We start from the raw sequence: 20,537 nt of genomic DNA on the forward strand, positions 1-20,537 counted from the left end.
GAAGGTGCTGAGAGGGGATTATCTGATGTGGTGGCAGGGTGCCAACTCAGTCGCTGTTTCTGTGGGTTTACTGGGTGATACCCATGAAATGGGGCCGCTCCGTAGTCACAGCTCTACAATGCTCCCTTGTTTCACTGCACCAACACCAACCCCACACCCAACAGAGTGGACCTGGGTTCCAATACTACATTTTGGAATCTTTCTCAAATACTTTTGAGCATTTGCTTTCGGAACGCCTAGATGGGTGGGGAGGGTTTGCACTTTTGGGACTATTCTATTGGTTAAATTGTGCCAAGCAAACTTAATCAAGCCCAGATAATTTCTGTTCACTGTCAAATAGTATTTGAACCCAGGGCTGGCCCCAACCTCTACAGTGTTCTAGAGTAAATCAGGCCAATCCTTGTTAGTCCCAGGCTAACAGCCGTTTCAGTTAACCACACTTTGTTTTCTGCTGACCCTAGGTTGTTATTAGTTCATCGTGTTTCCTTTAGGTGTGCTGCTAGACAAATGAGCAAATACAGCCCTTTTTTTTAAACCGACAAATATGTTTTTAACAGGACGGCTCATTGGCTGCTGCTATGCTGGGTAGGCACTGAGTGAATTGAATGGAATAAGGAGGGGTGACATTTGAATGGGTGCTGTGCCAGCCTGGTCTTGTCTCTGCACAATATATACTAGCTGCTGTGTGGTTACCACAGACCGGGGATTTAGCTGCTGTGTGGTTACCACAGACCGGGGATTTAGCTGCTGTGTGGATACCACAGACTGGGGATTTAGCTGCTGTGTGGTTACCACAGACTGGGGATTTAGCTGCTGTGTGGTTACCACAGACTGGGGATTTAGCTGCTGTGTGGATACCACAGACTGGGGATGTAGCTGCTGTGTGGATACCACAGACTGGGGATTTAGCTGCTGTGTGGTTACCACAGACTGGGGATTTAGCTGCTGTGTGGTTACCACAGACTCTGGGATTTAGCTGCTGTGTGCTTACCACAGACTGGGGATTTAGCTGCTGTGTGGTTAGAACTACACAGACTGGGGATTTAGGAGGACAGCAATAAACTATTTCTGAATGTTATACATAGAACTACACAGACATTGTTTGTACCACAGATGCACCGTATATTAGCTTGTTAGATACGGTGAACCTTGACACTTTTTTGTTGTGAACGATTATACACAGGAGCACTATTTCCACCTATGAGACAAGCCATTCTGGAACCATCTATTCAACCTCTCACCCCTCCCTAGTCAACTGATCCCTACCATTTCTGTCACCGCCATTTGGTTTCATTAGACAGGTCGACATGAACGAGGCAGTCGATGTGTTGTCCGTGTGCTGTATGTTCATTTCCACAGGTCAGCTGATCAGCGACGACATCTCTGAGATCATCGCCCGGTTCAACAACAACTACTACACTCCTTACAGTAACCAGCTGACCACCAAGTCTGCCAGCGCTCAATACGATGACAGTTATTTAGGTAAATACTATTTTTGTCTGAGTCCCAAATGGCACCTGGTCTATAGTAGGGCACTATATAGGGAATAGGGCTCTGGTCTAAAGTAGTGCACTATATAGGGAATAGGGTTCCATAGGGCTCTGGTCTAAAGTAGTGCACTATATAGGGAATAGGGTTCCATAGGGTTCTGGTCTAAAGTAGTGCACTATATAGGGAATAGGGTTCCATAGGGTTCTGGTCTAAAGTAGGGCACTATATAGGGAATAGAGTAAAGTCTGAAGTAGTGCACTATATAGGGAATAGGGGCTCTGGTCTATAGTAATGCACTATATAGGGAATAGGGCTCTGGTCTAAAGTAGTGCACTATATCGGGAATAGGGTTCCATAGGGTTCTGGTCTAAAGTAGGGCACTATATAGGGAATAGGGCTCTGGTCTAAAGTAGTGCACTATATAGGGAATAGGGCTCTGGTCTATAGTAGTGCACTATATAGGGGATAGGGCTCTGGTCTATAGTAGTGCACTATATAGGGAATAGGGGCTCTGGTCTATAGTAATGCACTATATAGGGAATAGGGGCTCTGGTCTATAGTAGTGCACTATATAGGGAATAGGGCTCTGGTCTAAAGTAGTGCACTATATAGGGAATAGGGCTCTGGTCTAAAGTAGTGCACTATATAGGGAATAGGGCTCTGGTCTAAAGTAGTGCACTACATAGGGAATAGGGCTCTGGTCTAAAGTAGTGCACTATATAGGGAATAGGGCTCTGGTCTAAAGTAGTGCACTATATAGGGAATAGGGCTCTGGTCTAAAGTAGTGCACTATATAGGGAATAGGGCTCTGGTCTAAAGTAGTGCACTATATAGGGAATAGGGCTCTGGTCTAAAGTAGTGCACTATATAGGGAATAGGGCTCTGGTCTAAAGTAGTGCACTATATAGGGAATAGGGCTCTGGTCTAAAGTAGTGCACTATATAGGGAATAGGGCTCTGGTCTAAAGTAGTGCACTACATAGGGAATAGGGCTCTGGTCTAAAGTAGTGCACTATATAGGGAATAGGGCTCTGGTCTAAAGTAGTGCACTATATAGGGAATAGGGCTCTGGTCTAAAGTAGTGCACTATATAGGGAATAGGGCTCTGGTCTAAAGTAGTGCACTATATAGGGAATAGGGCTCTGGTCTAAAGTAGTGCACTATATAGGGAATAGGGCTCTGGTCTAAAGTAGTGCCACTATATAGGGAATAGGGCTCTGGTCTAAAGTAGTGCACTATATAGGGAATAGGGCTCTGGTCTAAAGTAGGGCACTATATAGGGAATAGGGCTCTGGTCTAAAGTAGTGCACTATATAGGGAATAGGGCTCTGGTCTAAAGTAGTGCACTATATAGGGAATAGGGCTCTGGTCTAAAGTAGTGCACTATATAGGGAATAGGGCTCTGGTCTAAAGTAGTGCACTATATAGGGAATAGGGCTCTGGTCTAAAGTAGTGCACTATATAGGGAATAGGGCTCTGGTCTAAAGTAGTGCACTATATAGGGAATAGGGCTCTGGTCTAAAGTAGTGCACTATATAGGGAATAGGGCTCTGGTCTAAAGTAGTGCCACTATATAGGGAATAGGGCTCTGGTCTAAAGTAGTGCACTATATAGGGAATAGGGCTCTGGTCTAAAGTAGGGCACTATATAGGGAATAGGGCTCTGGTCTAAAGTAGGGCACTATATAGGGAATAGGGTGCCATTTGGGACACATTGTCTGGTAAAATATGTTTTGTTCACTTTGTTCTGAAGTGGTGTTTTTAAAGGGGCAATCTGAAGGTGAAACAATGTGTCCTCCCTGCCACTTTTTAGATAAAAAGCTGATGGATGGCAAAGAAACCACTCTCAATGTGGTTACTAGACAGATCTATGGATGTGTTGCCGATGTGAAACGGCTAGCATAGTTAGCGGTGGTGCGCGCTAATAGCGTTTCAATCGGTGACGTCAATCGCTCTGAGACCTTGAAGTAGTTGTTCCCCTTTGCTCTGCAAGGGCTGCTGCGACTTTCGAGGGGTGGCTGTTGTTGATGTGTGCAGAGGGTCCCTGGTTGGAGCCCGTGTAGGGACGAGGAGAGGGACGGAAGCTGGTACAGATGGACGAACCATCCATGATATCAACGCTACAGTTTGAAACATGTTTACACGCTATAGGTCGTTATCAATAAAGTGGCACCAAAAAGGAGCAGAGTGTTCAATGTGGTTGCCGGGGGAACAAGGAGACCCCAGCTCCGCTAATACCACTGACAACTAAAGGCCCTGAACTCTGCTGGCATCATTTCTTTTAGTTGGTTAAACTCATTCAAATGTTTGTTTTTTTACTTTCAGGTTACTCTGTGACCGTCGGAGACTTCAATGAGGATGGAGAAGATGGTATGACTTGCCCTTACGGTCCTATCACTATGGTCCTATCCCTTATTATCCTATCACTATGGTCCTATCACTATGGTCCTATCCCTTATTATCCTATCACTATGGTCCTATCCCTTATTATCCTATCACTATGGTCCTATCCCTTATTATCCTATCACTATGGTCCTATCCCTTATTATCCTATCACTATGGTCCTATCCCTTATTATCCTATCACTATGGTCCTATCCCTTATTATCCTATCACTATGGTCCTATCCCTTATTATCCTATCACTATGGTCCTATCCCTTATTGTCCTATCACTATGGTCCTATCCCTTATTATCCTATCACTATGGTCCTATCACTATGGTCCTATCCCTTATTATCCTATCACTATGGTCCTATCCCTTATTATCCTATCACTATGGTCATATCACTATGGTCCTATCCCTTATTATCCTATCACTATGGTCCTATTTCGTATCATCCTATCACTGGTCCTATCACTATGGTCCTATCACTATGGTCCTATCACTATGGGCCTATCCCTTATTATCATATCACTATGGTCCTATCACTATGGTCCTATCACTATGGTCCTATCCCTTATTATCATATCACTATGGTCCTATCACTATGGTCCTATCACTATGGTCCTATCCCTTATTATCCTATCACTATGGTCCAATCACTATGGTCCTATTTCGAATCATCCTATCACTATGGTCCTATCACTATGGTCCTATCACTATGGTCCTATCCCTTATTATCCTATCACTATGGTCCCATGCCTTATTGGCCTATCACTATGGTCCAATCACTATGGTCCTATCCCTTATTATCATATCACTATGGTCCTATCACTATGGTCCTATCACTATGGTCCTATCCCTTATTATCATATCACTATGGTCCAATCACTATGGCCCCATCCCTTATTGTCCCATCCCTTATTGTCCCATCACTATGGTCCTATCACTATGGTCCTATCACTATGGTCCTATCACTATGGTCCCATCCCTTATTGTCCCATCACTATGGCCCTATCACTATGGCCCTATCACTATGGTCCCATCCCTTATTATCCTATCACTATGGTCCTATCCCTTATTATCCTATCACTATGGTCATATCCCTTATTATCCTATCACTATGGTCCTATCCATTATTATCCTCTCACGATGGTCCTATCACTATGCTCCCATCCCTTATTATCCTATCACTATGGTCCCATCCCCTATTATCCTATCACTATGGTCATATCCCTTATTATCCTATCACTATGGTCATATCCCTTATTATCCTATCACTATGGTCCTATCACTATGGTCCTATCCCTTATTATCCTATCACTATGGTCCCATGCCTTATTGGCCTATCACTATGGTCCAATCACTATGGTCCTATCACTATGGTCCTATCACTATGGTCCTATCACTATGGTCCTATCCCTTATTATCATATCACTATGGTCCTATCACTATGGTCCTATCACTATGGTCCTATCCCTTATTATCATATCACTATGGTCCAATCACTATGGCCCCATCCCTTATTGTCCCATCACTATGGTCCTATCACTATGGTCCCATCCCTTATTGCCCTATCACTATGGCCCTATCACTATGGCCCTATCACTATGGCCCTATCACTATGGCCCTATCACTATGGCCCTATCACTATGGTCCCATCCCTTATTATCCTATCACTATGGTCCTATCCCTTATTATCCTATCACTATGGTCATATCCCTTATTATCCTATCACTATGGTCCTATCCATTATTACCCTATCACGATGGTCCTATCACTATGCTCCCATCCCTTATTATCCTATCACTATGGTCCCATCCCCTATTATCCTATCACTATGGTCATATCCCTTATTATCCTATCACTATGGTCCTATCACTATGGTCCTATCCCTTATTATCCTATCACTATGGTCCAATCACTATGGTCCTATTTCGTATCATCCTATCACTATGGTCCTATCACTATGGTCCTATCACTATGGTCCTATCCCTTATTATCCTATCACTATGGTCCCATGCCTTATTGGCCTATCACTATGGTCCAATCACTATGGTCCTATCACTATGGTCCTATCCCTTATTATCATATCACTATGGTCCTATCACTATGGTCCTATCCCTTATTATCATATCACTATGGTCCAATCACTATGGCCCCATCCCTTATTGTCCCATCCCTTATTGTCCCATCACTATGGTCCTATCACTATGGTCCCATCCCTTATTGTCCCATCACTATGGCCCTATCACTATGGCCCTATCACTATGGCCCTATCACTAATGTCCCATCCCTTATTATCCTATCACTATGGTCCTATCCCTTATTATCCTATCACTATGGTCATATCCCTTATTATCCTATCACTATGGTCCTATCCATTATTATCCTATCACGATGGTCCTATCACTATGCTCCCATCCCTTATTATCCTATCACTATGCTCCCATCCCTTATTATCCTATCACTATGGTCCCATCCCCTATTATCCTATCACTATGGTCATATCCCTTATTATCCTATCACTGTGGTCCTATCACTATGGTCCTATCGCTATGGTCCTATCCCTTATTATCCTATCACTATGGCCCCATGCCTTATTGGCCTATCACTATGGTCCTATCACTGTGGTCCTATCACTATGGTCCTATCACTATGGTCCTATCCCTTATTGTCTACATAGAACATCTCAATGGTGACCTCATTCTAACACTGTAAGTGTTTTTTCTGTTCTGTTGTACAGACTATGTTACTGGGGTACCCAGGGGAGACAAAGCTCTGGGCTATGTAAGTATTATGAGCTTTTAGATACAAGCCCTATAGAACTAGCCTTCATTTAACCTTCATTCATCCTGTCCTAGGATGTGTGCTGTCGTCAGCTGTCAGCACACACAGACTGGATGACCAGGCTAACTGTTATTACTATTAGAGTGTAAATCTGGGTAGAAAAATCAAACTGTCAGTTAAATGGAGTTATTTTTTGTTGTTGCCATGTAGGTGAACATCTTCAATGGGAGGAACATGGAGTCAATGCTGAATTTCACAGGAACGCAGGTAAGTTATGGCAGTGGTCTTACTGTGTCAAAGTGGTCAAACATGTATCTATAATCCCCTCCACAATGTTTCCGTCCAACCAGTTTCCTTCATCTTAGCATCCCCTTATGACGTGATTGGCTAAGGGTCTCTTCTCACAGCCGCTGTATGAGGCTGTGGAAGGTGAGCGAGACCAAAGAGATGCCTGGTCGTATCGCGTCCACAGTGGGCCGCTGTGGAAGGTGAGCGAGACCAAAGAGATGCCTGGTCGTATCGCGTCCACAGTGGGCCGCTGTGGAAGGTGAGCGAGACCAAAGAGATGCCTGGTCGTATCGCGTCCACAGTGGGCCGCTGTATGAGGCTGTGGAAGGTGAGCGAGACCAAAGAGATGCCTCGTCGTATCGCGTCCACAGTGGGCCGCTGTGGAAGGTGAGCGAGACCAAAGAGATGCCTGGTCGTATCGCGTCCACAGTGGGCCGCTGTGGAAGGTAAGCGAGACCAAAGAGATGCCTGGTCGTATCGCGTCCACAGTGGGCCGCTGTATGAGGCTGTGGAAGGTGAGCGAGACCAAAGAGATGCCTGGTCGTATCGCGTCCACAGTGGGCCGCTGTGGAAGGTGAGCGAGACCAAAGAGATGCCTGGTCGTATCGCGTCCACAGTGGGCCGCTGTGGAAGGTAAGCGAGACCAAAGAGATGCCTGGTCATATCGCGTCCACAGTGGGCCGCTGTATGAGGCTGTGGAAGGTGAGCGAGACCAAAGAGATGCCTGGTCGTATCGCGTCCACAGTGGGCCGCTGTGGAAGGTGAGCGAGACCAAAGAAATGCCTGGTCGTATCGCGTCCACAGTGGGCCGCTGTGGAAGGTAAGCGAGACCAAAGAGATGCCTGGTCATATCGCGTCCACAGTGGGCCGCTGTATGAGGCTGTGGAAGGTGAGCGAGACCAAAGAGATGCCTGGTCGTATCGCTTCCACAGTGGGCCGCTGTATGAGGCTGTGGAAGGTGAGCGAGACCAAAGAGATGCCTGGTCGTATCGCATCCACAGTGGGCCGCTGTATGAGGCTGTGGAAGGTGAGCGAGACCAAAGAGATGCCTGGTCGTATCGCATCCACAGTGGGCCGCTGTGGAAGGTGAGCGAGACCAAAGAGATGCCTGGTCGTATCGCGTCCACAGTGGGCCGCTGTGGAAGGTGAGCGAGACCAAAGAGATGCCTGGTCGTATCGCATCCACAGTGGGCCGCTGTGGAAGGTGAGCGAGACCAAAGGGATGCCTGGTCGTATCGCGTCCACAGTGGGCCGCTGTATGAGGCTGTGGAAGGTGAGCGAGACCAAAGAGATGCCTGGTCGTATCGCATCCACAGTGGGCCGCTGTGGAAGGTGAGCGAGACCAAAGAGATGCCTGGTCGTATCGCTTCCACAGTGGACCGCTGTATGAGGCTGTGGAAGGTGAGCGAGACCAAAGAGATGCCTGGTCGTATCGCTTCCACAGTGGACCGCTGTATGAGGCTGTGGAAGGTGAGCGAGACCAAAGAGATGCCTGGTCGTATCGCTTCCACAGTGGACCGCGGTCAAATTACTGCCCTGCAGCTTGTCCTTTTTTTAAACAGCAAAAAAGTCACACAAAAATTGTACACTAATTTAGTAATCAGAGCTGATAAAGCGCGAGAGGAAGGAGAGAGGGTGCCGCTCTAGCGAGGGGACTGTACTGTGAGCGAGTGTCGCAGGGAGGAGGGAGAGATGGACGTGAGAGACGACAACCAACCAATCCCGACTTCGCGCTAGAATAGACTAATAGCTGCCATATCGCTATAGTTATATCATCCAATATGATTACGTAGGACCATAGCACTGCTTCCTGTCCCTCTGCGGACACCAACGTCATCCTGTTATTTGTTATTGAGCCCTGAGTTCACATCTGGAAGCTATTCACAGCACTGGAAGAAGAAGAAAGATGTCAAAGCTGAGGCGTGGAGAAAGAAGGGATGAGAGAGCAGAGAAGAACTCTGGCTACAGCTGGTTAACCTCGAGATGTGGAGATCACATCGCTGAGCTCTCTCACCGGCTACAGCTGGTTAACCTCGAGATGTGGAGATCAACGCCACTGAGCTCTCTGACTGGCTACAGCTGGTTAACCTCGAGATGTGGAGATCAACGCCACTGAGCTCTCTGACTGGCTACAGCTGGTTAACCTCGAGATGTGGAGATCAACGCCACTGAGCTCTCTCACCGGCTACAGCTGGTTAACCTCGAGATGTGGAGATCAACGCCACTGAGCTCTCTGACTGGCTACAGCTGGTTAACCTCGAGATGTGGAGATCAACGCCGCTGAGCTCTCTGACTGGCTACAGCTGGTTAACCTCGAGATGTGGAGATCAACGCCGCTGAGCTCTCTCACCGGCTACAGCTGGTTAACCTCGAGATGTGGAGATCACGCCGCTGAGCTCTCTGACTGGCTACAGCTGGTTAACCTCGAGATGTGGAGATCAACGCCGCTGAGCTCTCTGACTGGCTACAGCTGGTTAACCTCGAGATGTGGAGATCAACGCCGCTGAGCTCTCTCACCGGCTACAGCTAGGCTAACCTCGAGATGTGGAGATCAACGCCGCTGAGCTCTCTGACTGGCTACAGCTAGTTACGCTAGCTAACGTTAGCAGGCTAGGCTAACATCGAGATGTGGAGATCAACGCCGCTGAGCTCTGACTGGCTACAGCTAGTTACGCTAGCTAACGTTAGCAGGCTAGGCTAACATCGAGATGTGGAGATCAACGCCGCTGAGCTCTCTGACTGGCTACAGCTAGTTACGCTAGCTAACGTTAGCAGGCTAGGCTAACCTCGAGATGTGGAGATCAACGCCGCTGAGCTCTCTGACTGGCTACAGCTGGTTACGCTAGCTAACGTTAGCAGGCTAGGCTAACCTCGAGATGTGGAGATCAACGCCGCTGAGCTCTCTGACTGGCTACAGCTAGTTACGCTAGCTAACGTTAGCAGGCTAGGCTAATTGAAGCTGTATGTGCTTTCTCCTACATTAAAAAAATAAATAAAATGTTTTACCTTTTAAAAAATAAATAAAATGCTTGCTAACGTTAGAAGCAAGTAGTAGTAACCTTGGAAGTAGTTGTTCCCCTTTGCTCTGCAAGGGGCGTGGCTTTTTGTGTAGCGATGGGTAACGATGCTTCGAGGGGTGGCTGTTCTCGACGTGTGCAAGAGGGTCCCTGGTTCGAGCCCGGGTCGGGGCGAGGAGATGAGACGGAAGCTATACTGTTATATATGGAACTGTGGTAATCCATATTTCGACCCTGAAGGTGGACTCTATGGAGAAATAGTGAGTAGGCTATACGATCTCTGGAAGATCTCATTGTATTTCTCTGTTTCCTCAGATGGCTGCCTACTTTGGCCATTCAGTGGCAGCGACCGACCTCAATAATGATGGGTAAGCAATGATGTTTATGAAAAATTGGTTGTTTGGATGCTGATTGGACGAGCAGCAATCCAAGCCGGACTGTATTGGCCGTCACAGACACGCCTATATGGCTGTACAGCGGGGGTTAATATAAGCCTAGAATTTAGTTTGGTACAGCGGGGGTTCATTTAAGCCTAGCATTTAGTTTGGTACAGCGGGGGTTAATATAAGCATTTAGTTTGGTACAGTGGGGGTTAATATAAGCCTGGCATTTAGTTTGGTACAGCGGGGGTTAATATAAGCCTGGCATTTAGTTTGGTACAGTGGGGGTTAATATAAGCCTAGCATTTAGTTTGGTACAGCGGGGGTTCATTTAAGCCTAACATTTAGTTTGGTACAGTGGGGGTTAATATAAGCATTTAGTTTGGTACAGCGGGGGTTAATTTAAGCATTTAGTTTGGTACAGCGGGGGTTAATTTAAGCATTTAGTTTGGTACAGCGGGGGTTAATATAAGCATTTAGTTTGGTACAGCGGGGGTTAATATAAGCATTTAGTTTGGTACAGTGGGGGTTAATATAAGCATTTAGTTTGGTACAGTGGGGGTTAATATAAGCCTAGCATTTAGTTTGGTACAGTGGGGGTTAATATCAGCCTATCATTTAGTTTGGTACAGCGGGGGTTAATATAAGCCTGGCATTTAGTTTGGTACAGTGGGGGTTAATATAAGCCTAGCATTTAGTTTGGTACAGCGGGGGTTCATTTAAGCCTAACATTTAGTTTGGTACAGTGGGGGTTAATATAAGCATTTAGTTTGGTACAGCGGGGGTTAATTTAAGCATTTAGTTTGGTACAGCGGGGGTTAATTTAAGCATTTAGTTTGGTACAGCGGGGGTTAATATAAGCATTTAGTTTGGTACAGCGGGGGTTAATATAAGCATTTAGTTTGGTACAGTGGGGGTTAATATAAGCATTTAGTTTGGTACAGTGGGGGTTAATATAAGCCTAGCATTTAGTTTGGTACAGCGGGGGTTAATATAAGCATTTAGTTTGGTACAGTGAGGGTTAATATGAGTCAGGCATTTAGTTTGGTACAGCGGGGATTAATATGAGCCAGGCATTTAGTTTGGTACAGCGGGGGTTAATATGAGTCAGGCATTTAGTTTGGTACAGTGGGGGTTAATATGAGCATTTAGTTTGGTACAGCGGGGGTTCATTTAAGCATTTAGTTTGGTACAGCGGGGGTTCATTTAAGCCTAGCATTTAGTTTGGTACAGCGGGGGTTAATATAAGCATTTAGTTTGGTACAGTGGGGGTTAATATAAGCATTTTGTTTGGTACAGCGGGGGTTAATATAAGCATTTAGTTTGGTACAGTGGGGGTTAATATCAGCCTAGCATTTAGTTTGGTACAGCGGGGGTTAATATAAACCTAGCATTTAGTTTGGTACAGCGGGGGTTAATATGAGTCAGGCATTTAGTTTGGTACAGCGGGGGTTAATATGAGTCAGGCATTTAGTTTGGTACAGCGGGGGTTAATATAAGCCTAGCATTTAGTTTGGTACAGCGGGGGTTAATATAAGCATTTCGTTTGGTACAGCGGGGGTTAATATGAGTCAGGCATTTAGTTTGGAACAGCGGGGGTTAATATGAGTCAGGCATTTAGTTTGGTACAGCGGGGGTTAATATAAGCATTTAGTTTGGTACAGCGGGGATTAATATAAGCATTTAGTTTGGTACATTGAGGGTTAATACGAGTCAGGCATTTAGTTTGGTACAGCGGGGGTTAATATAAGCCTAGCATTTAGTTTGGTACAGCGGGGGTTAATATGAGTCAGGCATTTAGTTTGGTACAGCGGGGGTTAATATGAGTCAGGCATTTAGTTTGGTACAGCGGGGGTTAATTTGAGTCAGGCATTTAGTTTGGTACAGCGGGGGTTAATATGAGTCAGGCATTTAGTTTGGTACAGTGGGGGTTAATATGAGCATTTAGTTTGGTACAGCGGGGGTTAATATGAGCATTTAGTTTGGTACAGTGGGGGTTAATATAATCATTTAGTTTGGTACAGTGGGGGTTAATATAAGCATTTAGTTTGGTACAGTGGGGGTTAATATGAGCATTTAGTTTGGTGTTCCCTCCCTGTTTGTTTCCTAATGAACACAACCCTTCTTCAGGATATTTATTAATGGTAAAGAGAGCTTTTAGAAGTGTTGGGATCCACTCAAGGCAAATTAGACTTTCATGTCCTGTTGCAGTGTTTAATTTATCTCAAGAAGATGACAGGCCGGTTAATTATACAGCCGTCATGGCTTCACGTCCTCTCCTGAGTCCGGGCTGCTTTCAGATGCAGCTGAAATATGTTGGCAGAATTAGTTAGTTTTACCATCCATACGTTTTAAATATGATGAACACATATTTACTCACTCTAAATAAATACACACAGATGCAGCTGTAATATCTGGGCTGATTTTTAAAGTAGGTTATGTCATACCATTCGTGCTTCAGTTGTAGTGCCAATATCACTTAGGGGACATTTTTGAATATGTTGTGGAGATCAAATCCATAAAAGCCCAAATATTGTACATGGTCAATTGTAAGACAAAAAAACAAAGAAGAAGAGTTGGTTTCATAAATCAAATGAATTACTATTACTGGACTAAATAAACACTTTAAATGGAGTCTGTTTCATAGTACAGTGCTAGGCTTAGTCTATGTTCGGGAAACCAGCCCAAAATGTTATTAAAAGGGGGTACTTTATATCTCATAGAAATATCTGTCTCTGTCTGAGCCTGAGCATTTTAAAGTACATATCGCTGTGTTATTTGTAGTGCTGCAAAATACCATGAATTAGGAACCTATTATTTCAACTCAACAAATTCTTATTTACAATGACGGCTTACCCCCCCGGAACGAAACCCAGGACGACGCTGGGACATTGTGCGCCAGCCCTATGGGACTCCCAATCACGTAATCGAACCAGGGTGTCTTTAGGGTGTCTTTTGTGACGCCTCAAGCACTGAGATGCAGTGTGCCTTTTTACCATGAATTAGTCATCCACCAGTGGGAGTTTGTCTTCTGTTAGTGTAAACTCTAATCATGTCTCTCTCTCCTCAGGCTGGTGGATCTGTTTGTAGGGGCCCCTCTGTTCATGGACCGTGGTAGTGATGGGAAGCTGAGGGAGGTGGGTCAGGTGTCTGTGTTCCTGGGGAAGGGAGGCTTCTCCTTCCACACACCCATCACACTGAGTGGGACAGAGATCTACTCACGCTTCGGCAGTTCTATCGCCACACTGGGGGACCTGGATATGGATGGCTTCAACGGTATGTATGTATGAGGTCTTAACGGTATGTATGTATGAGGCCTTAACGGTCTGTGAGGTTTTAACGGTATGTATGTATGAGGTCTTAACGGTATGTATGTATGAGGTCTTAACGGTATGTATGAGGCCTTAACGGTATGTATGAGGTCTCAACGGTATGTATGTATGAGGTCTTAACTGTCTGAGGTTTTAACGGTATGTATGTATGAGGTCTTAACGGTATGTATGTATGAGGTCTCAACGGTATGTATGAGGCCTTAACGGTATGTATGTATGTATGAGGTCTCAACGGTATGTATGTATGTATGAGGCCTCAGCGGTATGTATGAGGTCTTAACGGTATGTATGTATGTATGAGGCCTTAACGGTATGTATGTATGTATGTATGTATGTATGAGGTCTTAACGGTATGTATGTATGAGGCCTCAACGGTATGTATGTATGTATGTATGTATGAGGTCTTAACGGTATGTATGTATGAGGTCTTAATGGTATGTATGTATGAGGTCTTAACGGTATGTATGAGGCCTTAACGGTATGTATGTATGAGGTCTTAATGGTATGTATGTATGAGGTCTTAACGGTATGTATGAGGCCTTAACGGTATGTATGTATGAGGTCTTAATGGTATGTATGTATGAGGTCTTAACGGTATGTATGAGGCCTTAACGGTATGTATGTATGAGGTCTCAACGGTATGTATGAGGTCTTAATGGTATGTATGTATGAGGCCTCAACGGTATGTATGTATGAGGCCTCAACGGTATGTATGTATGAGGCCTCAATGGTATGTATGTATGAGGCCTTAACGGTATGTATGTATGTATGTATGAGGTTTTAACGGTATGTATGTATGTATGTATGAGGCCTCAACGGTATGTATGCATGAGGTCTTAACGGTATGTATGAGGCCTTAACGGTATGTATGAGGTCTCAACAGTATGTATGAGGTCTCAACGGTATGTATGTATGAGGTCTCAACGGTATGTATGTATGAGGCCTCAACGGTAGGTATGTATGAGGCCTCAACGGTAGGTATGTATGAGGCCTCAATGGTATGTATGAGGTCTTAACGGTATGTATGTATGAGGTCTTAACGGTATGTATGTATGAGGTCTCAACGGTATGTATGTATGTATGAGGCCTCAACGGTATGTATGTATGTATGTATGAGGCCTCAACGGTATGTATGTATGTATGTATGTATGTATGTATGTATGTATGAGGTCTTAACGGTATGTATGTATGAGGTCTTAACGGTATGTATGTATGAGGCCTCAACGGTATGTATGTATGTATGAGGCCTCAACGGTATTTATGTATGAGGCCTCAATGGTATGTATGTATGAGGTTAACGGTATGTATGTATGAGGTCTCAACGGTATGTATGAGGTCTCAACGGTATGTATGAGGTCTCAACGGTATGTATGAGGCCTTAACGGTATGTATGAGGCCTTAACGGTATGTATGAGGTCTCAACGGTATGTATGTATGAGGTCTCAATGGTATGTATGTATGAGGCCTCAACGGTATGTATGTATGAGGCCTCAACGGTATGTATGTATGAGGCCTCAACGGTATGTATGTATGAGGCCTCAATGGTATGTATGTATGAGGCCTCAACGGTATGTATGTATGAGGTCTCAACGGTATGTATGTATGAGGCCTCAACGGTATGTATGTATGAGGCCTCAACGGTATGTATGTATGAGGCCTCAACGGTATGTATGTATGAGGTCTCAACGGTATGTATGTATGTATGAGGTCTCAACGGTATGTATGTATGTATGAGGCCTCAACGGTATGTATGTATGAGGCCTCAACGGTATGTATGAGGCCAACTCAGGGAGATTCCCTGGTTTGAAGACAAAAGGCCAAACCACCATGAAGGGTTGTTAGTGATCTTCCTGTAATGTTTCTCTGTTCCAGACGTTGCCATAGCTGCACCCTACGGCGGGCCGAAGCACAGGGGCCTAGTGTACATCCACAATGGGAGGGCTGCAGGGCCTGACCCAGTGCCTTCTCAGGTCCTAGTGGGGAGGTGGGCCTCCTCTTACATGCCCCCCAGCTTTGGATACTCCCTGCACGGAGCCACCGATATTGACCAGAATGGATACCCAGGTAGTTTGATACTAGAATAGAGACCCAGGTAGTTTGATACTAGAATGGGTACCCAGGTAGTTTGATACTAGAATAGATACCCAGGTAGTTTGATACTAGAATGGATACCCAGGTAGTTTGATACTAGAATGGGTACCCAGGTAGTTTGATACTAGAATAGATACCCAGGTAGTTTGATACTAGAATGGATACCCAGGTAGTTTGATACTAGAATGGATACCCAGGTAGTTTGAAACTAGAATGGATACCCAGGTAGTTTGATACTAGAATAGATACCCAGGTAGTTTGATACTAGAATGGATACCCAGGTAGTTTGATACTAGAATAGATACCCAGGTAGTTTGATACTAGAATAGTTACCCAGGTAGTTTGATACTAGAATGGATACCCAGGTAGTTTGATACTAGAATGGATACCCAGGTAGTTTGATACTAGAATGGATACCCAGGTAGTTTGATACTAGAATAGAGACCCAGGTGTAGTTAGGGGAGGTATGAGTGTTGTTGAAAGGTGTTAGGGAGTTAAGCTCTGCTAGTATTTTCCTGGGTTTGTGTTGACTGAATGCCTACAGATTTGGCTCTTACTTGGCAAAAAAAACAAAAACATAAAGGATTTGATTACGGGGCTTGTTGCTTAGTAAGCCTGCTGGCATTATACTGATGCTTAGTAAGCCTGCTGGCATTATACTGATGTTTTTCTCTCCACTGTCTTGCTCGCCCTCTCTCTCTCTCTCTCTCTCTCCCCTCTCTCTCTCACCTCTCTCCCCTCTCTCTCTCCCCTCTCTCTCTCTCCCCTCTTCTCTCTCGCTCTCCCCTCTCCTCTCGCTCTCTCCCCTCTCTCTCTCTCTCCCCCTCTCTCTCTCTCCCCTCTCCCCCCTCTGTCTCTCCTCTCCCCTCTCTGTCTCTCTCTCCTCTCCCCTCTCTGTCTCTCTCTTCTCCCCCCCTTCTGTCTCTCTCTCCTCCCCTCTCTCTGTCTCTCTCTCCCCTTCTCCCCCCCTCTCTCTCTTTCCCACCCCCCTCTCCCTCTCTTTCTCCCTTCTCCCCCTCGCTCTCTCCGTCTCTCTCTCTCCCCTCTGTCCTCTCTCTCTCGCTCTCCTCCCCTCTCCTCTCGCTCTCTCCCCTCTTTCTCCTCTCATCTCCCCTCTCTCTCTCCCCTCTCTCTCTCTCGCTCTCTCTCTCCCCGCCCTCTCCTCTCTCTCGCTCTCCCCCTCTCTCTCTCTCTCTCTCCCTCTCTCCCCTCTCTCTCTCTCTCCCCTCTCCCCCCTCGGTCTCAGCCTCTCCCCCTCTCTGTCTTTCTCTCCTCTCCCCTCTCTCTCCTCTCCCCTCCTGTCTCTCTCTCCTCTCCCCTCTCTGTCTCTCTCTTCTCCCCCCCTTCTGTCTCTCTCCTCCTCCCCCCCTCTGTCTCTCTCTCCTCTCTGTCTCTCTCTCTCCCCTCTCTGTCTCTCTCTCCTCTCCGTCTCTCTCTCCTCTCCCCTCTCTGTCTCTCTCTCTCCTCTCCCTCCCCTCTGTCTCTCTCTCTCTCTCTCCCCTCTCTGTCTCTCTCTCCTCGCCCCTCTCTGTCTCTCTCTCCTCTCCCGTCTCCTCTCTCCTCTCCCCTCTCTCTCACGCTTCTCCTCCTCGCTCATCCTCTCAGTCTCTCCTCTCTCCCCTCTCCTCTCTCTCCTCTCTACCTAGTCCCCTCTCTCTCTCTCTCCCTCTCATCTCTCCTCCTCTTCCCCCTCTTCTCTCTTCTGATCTCCCGCCACCCCTCTTTCTCTCTCCTCTCTCCCCTCTCGCCTCTCTCCTCCTTCCACTCCGCTCTCTCTCTATCTTCCTCTCCACTCTCTCTCCTCGATCTCTCCCCTCTGCCCTCTCTCCCTCCATCTGTCTCTCTCTCTCCCCCCATTGTCTCTCTCTCTCTCCCCTCTCTCCTCCTCTCTCTCCCGCTCTCTCCTAATCTCCCCTCTAATCTCTCTCCCTCTCCCCCTCTCCCCCCATCTCCTCCCCCCTCTCCCCTCTCCCCCCTCCTCTCTCTCCTCTCTGTCTCTCGCTCCTCTCCCCTCTCTGCTCTCTCTCCTTCCCCTTCTGTCTCTCTCTTCTCCCCCCCCCCTTCTGTCGCTCTCTTCTCCCCCCCTTCTGTCTCTCTCTCCTCCCCCCCCCCCCCTCTGTCTCTCTCTCCTCTCTCTCCCCTCTCTCTCTCTTTCTCCCTCTCTCTTTCTCCCCTTTCTCGCTCTCCCCGTCTCTCTCCTCTCTCTCTCGCTCTCCCCTCTCTCTCTGTCTCACTCCCTCTGCCCCTCTTTCTCCCTTCTCCCCCTTTCTCTCTCTCCTCTCTCTCTCTTCTCCCCCCCTCTGTCTCTCTCTCCTCTCCCCCCCTCCCCCCTCTGTCTCTCTCCCCTCTCTGTCTCGCTCCCCCTCTCCCCTCTCTGTCTCTCTCTCCTCTCTGTCTCTCTCTTCTCCCCCCCCCTCTGTCTCTCTCTTCTCCCCCCCTCTGTCTCTCTCTTCTCCCCCCCCTCTGTCTCTCTCTTCTCCCCCCCCTCTGTCTCTCTCTCCTCTCCCCCCTCTCCTCTCTGTCTCTCTCCCCTCTCTGTCTCTCTCCCCTCTCTGTCTCTCTCCCCTCTCTCTCTCTCTCTCTCCTCTCTCTGTCTCTCTCCTCTCCGTCTCTCTCTCTCTCCCCTCTCCCCTCTCTGTCTCCTCTCCCCCCTCTGTCTCTCTCTTCTCCCCCCCCTCTGTCTCTCTCTCCTCTCTCCCCTCTCTCTCGCCTCTCTTTCTCCCCTCTCTCGCTCTCCCGTCTCTCCTCTCTCTCTCCCCTCTCTCTCTGTCTCACTCCCTCTGCCCCTCTTTCTCCCTTCTCCCCCTTTCTCTCTCTCCTCTCTCTCTTCTCCCCCCCTCTGTCTCTCTCTCCTCTCCCCCCTCCCCCCTCTCTGTCTCTCTCTCCCCTCTGTCTCGCTCCCCCTCTCCCCTCTCTGTCTCTCTCTCCTCTCTGTCTCTCTCTTCTCCCCCCCCTCTGTCTCTCTCTTCTCCCCCCCCCCTCTGTCTCTCTCTCCTCTCCCCCCTCTCCTCTCTGTCTCTCTCCCCTCTCTGTCTCTCTCCCCTCTCTGTCTCTCCCCTCTCTCTCTGTCTCTCTCTCTCTCCTCTCTCTGTCTCTCTCCTCTCCGTCTCTCTCTCTCTCCCCTCTCCCCTCTCTGTCTCTCTCCACCACAGACTTAATAGTGGGTGTATTTGGTGCAGACAAAGCAGTTCTATACAGGTACAGTAGTGCTGTGGCTTCCTTTCTTTGATGTTCCACATGCCTTCAATGTAACGTGCTTTATGATCCTGAAGCACCGACACCATCCGAGGTGTTTTATATTGAAGGAACCCACGTGGTTTAAATGAATCTAAAAGAACCCACGTGGTTTAAATGAATCTAAAGGAACCCACGTGGTTTATATGAATCTAAAGGAACCCACGTGGTTTATATGAATCTAAAGAAACCCACATGGTTTATATGAATCTAAAGAAACCCACGTGGTTTATATGAATCTAAAGGAACCCACATGGTTTATATGAATCTAAAGGAACCCACGTGGTTTATATGAATCTAAAGGAACCCACGTGGTTTATATGAATCTAAAGAAACCCACGTGGTTTATATGAATCTAAAGGAACCCACATGGTTTATATGAATCTATCAGGCTGTCAGGATAGATCTCCCCCTATGAGCTGTCAGTCAGGATAGATCTCCCCCTATGAGCTGGCTGTCAGGATAGATCTCCCCTTATGAGCTGGCTGTCAGGATAGATCTCCCCCTATGAGCTGGCTGTAAAGATAGATCTCCCCCTATGAACTGGCTGTCAGGATAGATCTCCCCCTATGAGCTGTCAGTCAGGATAGATCTCCCCCTATGAGCTGTCAGTCAGGATAGATCTCCCCCTATGAGCTGTCAGTCAGGATAGATCTCCCCCTATGAGCTGGCTGTCAGGATAGATCTCCCCCTATGAGCTGGCTGTCAGGATAGATCTCCCCCTATGAGCTGGCTGTCAGGATAGATCTCCTCCTATGAGCTGGCTGTCAGGATAGATCTCCCCCTATGAGCTGGCTGTCAGGATAGATCTCCCCCTATGAGCTGTCAGTCAGGATAGATCTCCTCCTATGAGCTGGCTGTCAGGATAGATCTCCCCCTATGAGCTGTCAGTCAGGATAGATCTCCCCCTATGAGCTGTCAGTCAGGATAGATCTCCCCTATGAGCTGGCTGGCTGTCAGGATAGATCTCCCCTTATGAGCTGGCTGTCAGGATAGATCTCCCCCTGTGAGCTGGCTGTCAGGATAGATCTCCCCCTATGAGCTGTCAGTCAGGATAGATCTACCCCTATGAGCTGTCAGTCAGGGTAGATCTCCCCCTATGAGCTGTCAGTCAGGATAGATCTCCCCCTATGAGCTGTCTGTCAGGATAGATCTCCCCCTATGAGCTGTCAGTCAGGATATATCTCCCCCTATGAGCTGGCTGTCAGGATAGATCTCCCCCTATGAGCTGTCAGTCAGGATAGATCTCCCCCTATGAGCTGTCAGTCAGGATAGATCTCCCCCTATGAGCTGTCAGTCAGGATAGATCTCCCCCTATGAGCTGTCAGTCAGGATAGATCTCCCCCTATGAGCTGTCAGTCAGGATAGATCTCCCCCTATGAGCTGTCAGTCAGGATAGATCTCCCCCTATGAGCTGTCAGTCAGGATAGATCTCCCCCTATGAGCTGTCAGTCAGGATAGATCTCCCCCTATGAGCTGTCAGTCAGGATAGATCTCCCCCTATGAGCTGTCAGTCAGGATAGATCTCCCCCTATG

General features: G+C 47.1%; 1 protein-coding gene across 1 annotated transcript in view; it reads left to right on the forward strand.

Moving 5' to 3' along the window:
* LOC109881272 (integrin alpha-V) overlaps positions 1 to 20,537 on the forward strand; it is a 69,030-nt gene that overhangs the window by 7,892 nt on the left and 40,601 nt on the right. The window contains exons 7-14 of the mRNA XM_031801624.1: positions 1,360 to 1,482; positions 3,815 to 3,859; positions 6,616 to 6,659; positions 6,870 to 6,926; positions 10,280 to 10,332; positions 13,415 to 13,620; positions 15,549 to 15,740; positions 18,920 to 18,965. Of these exons, the coding sequence (XP_031657484.1) occupies positions 1,360 to 1,482; positions 3,815 to 3,859; positions 6,616 to 6,659; positions 6,870 to 6,926; positions 10,280 to 10,332; positions 13,415 to 13,620; positions 15,549 to 15,740; positions 18,920 to 18,965 (766 nt within the window). The remainder of the gene's footprint in view (positions 1 to 1,359; positions 1,483 to 3,814; positions 3,860 to 6,615; positions 6,660 to 6,869; positions 6,927 to 10,279; positions 10,333 to 13,414; positions 13,621 to 15,548; positions 15,741 to 18,919; positions 18,966 to 20,537) is intronic.

Source organism: Oncorhynchus kisutch, linkage group LG2 (assembly GCF_002021735.2).
Source record: "Oncorhynchus kisutch isolate 150728-3 linkage group LG2, Okis_V2, whole genome shotgun sequence".
NCBI classification, from domain to species: domain Eukaryota; kingdom Metazoa; phylum Chordata; class Actinopteri; order Salmoniformes; family Salmonidae; genus Oncorhynchus; species Oncorhynchus kisutch.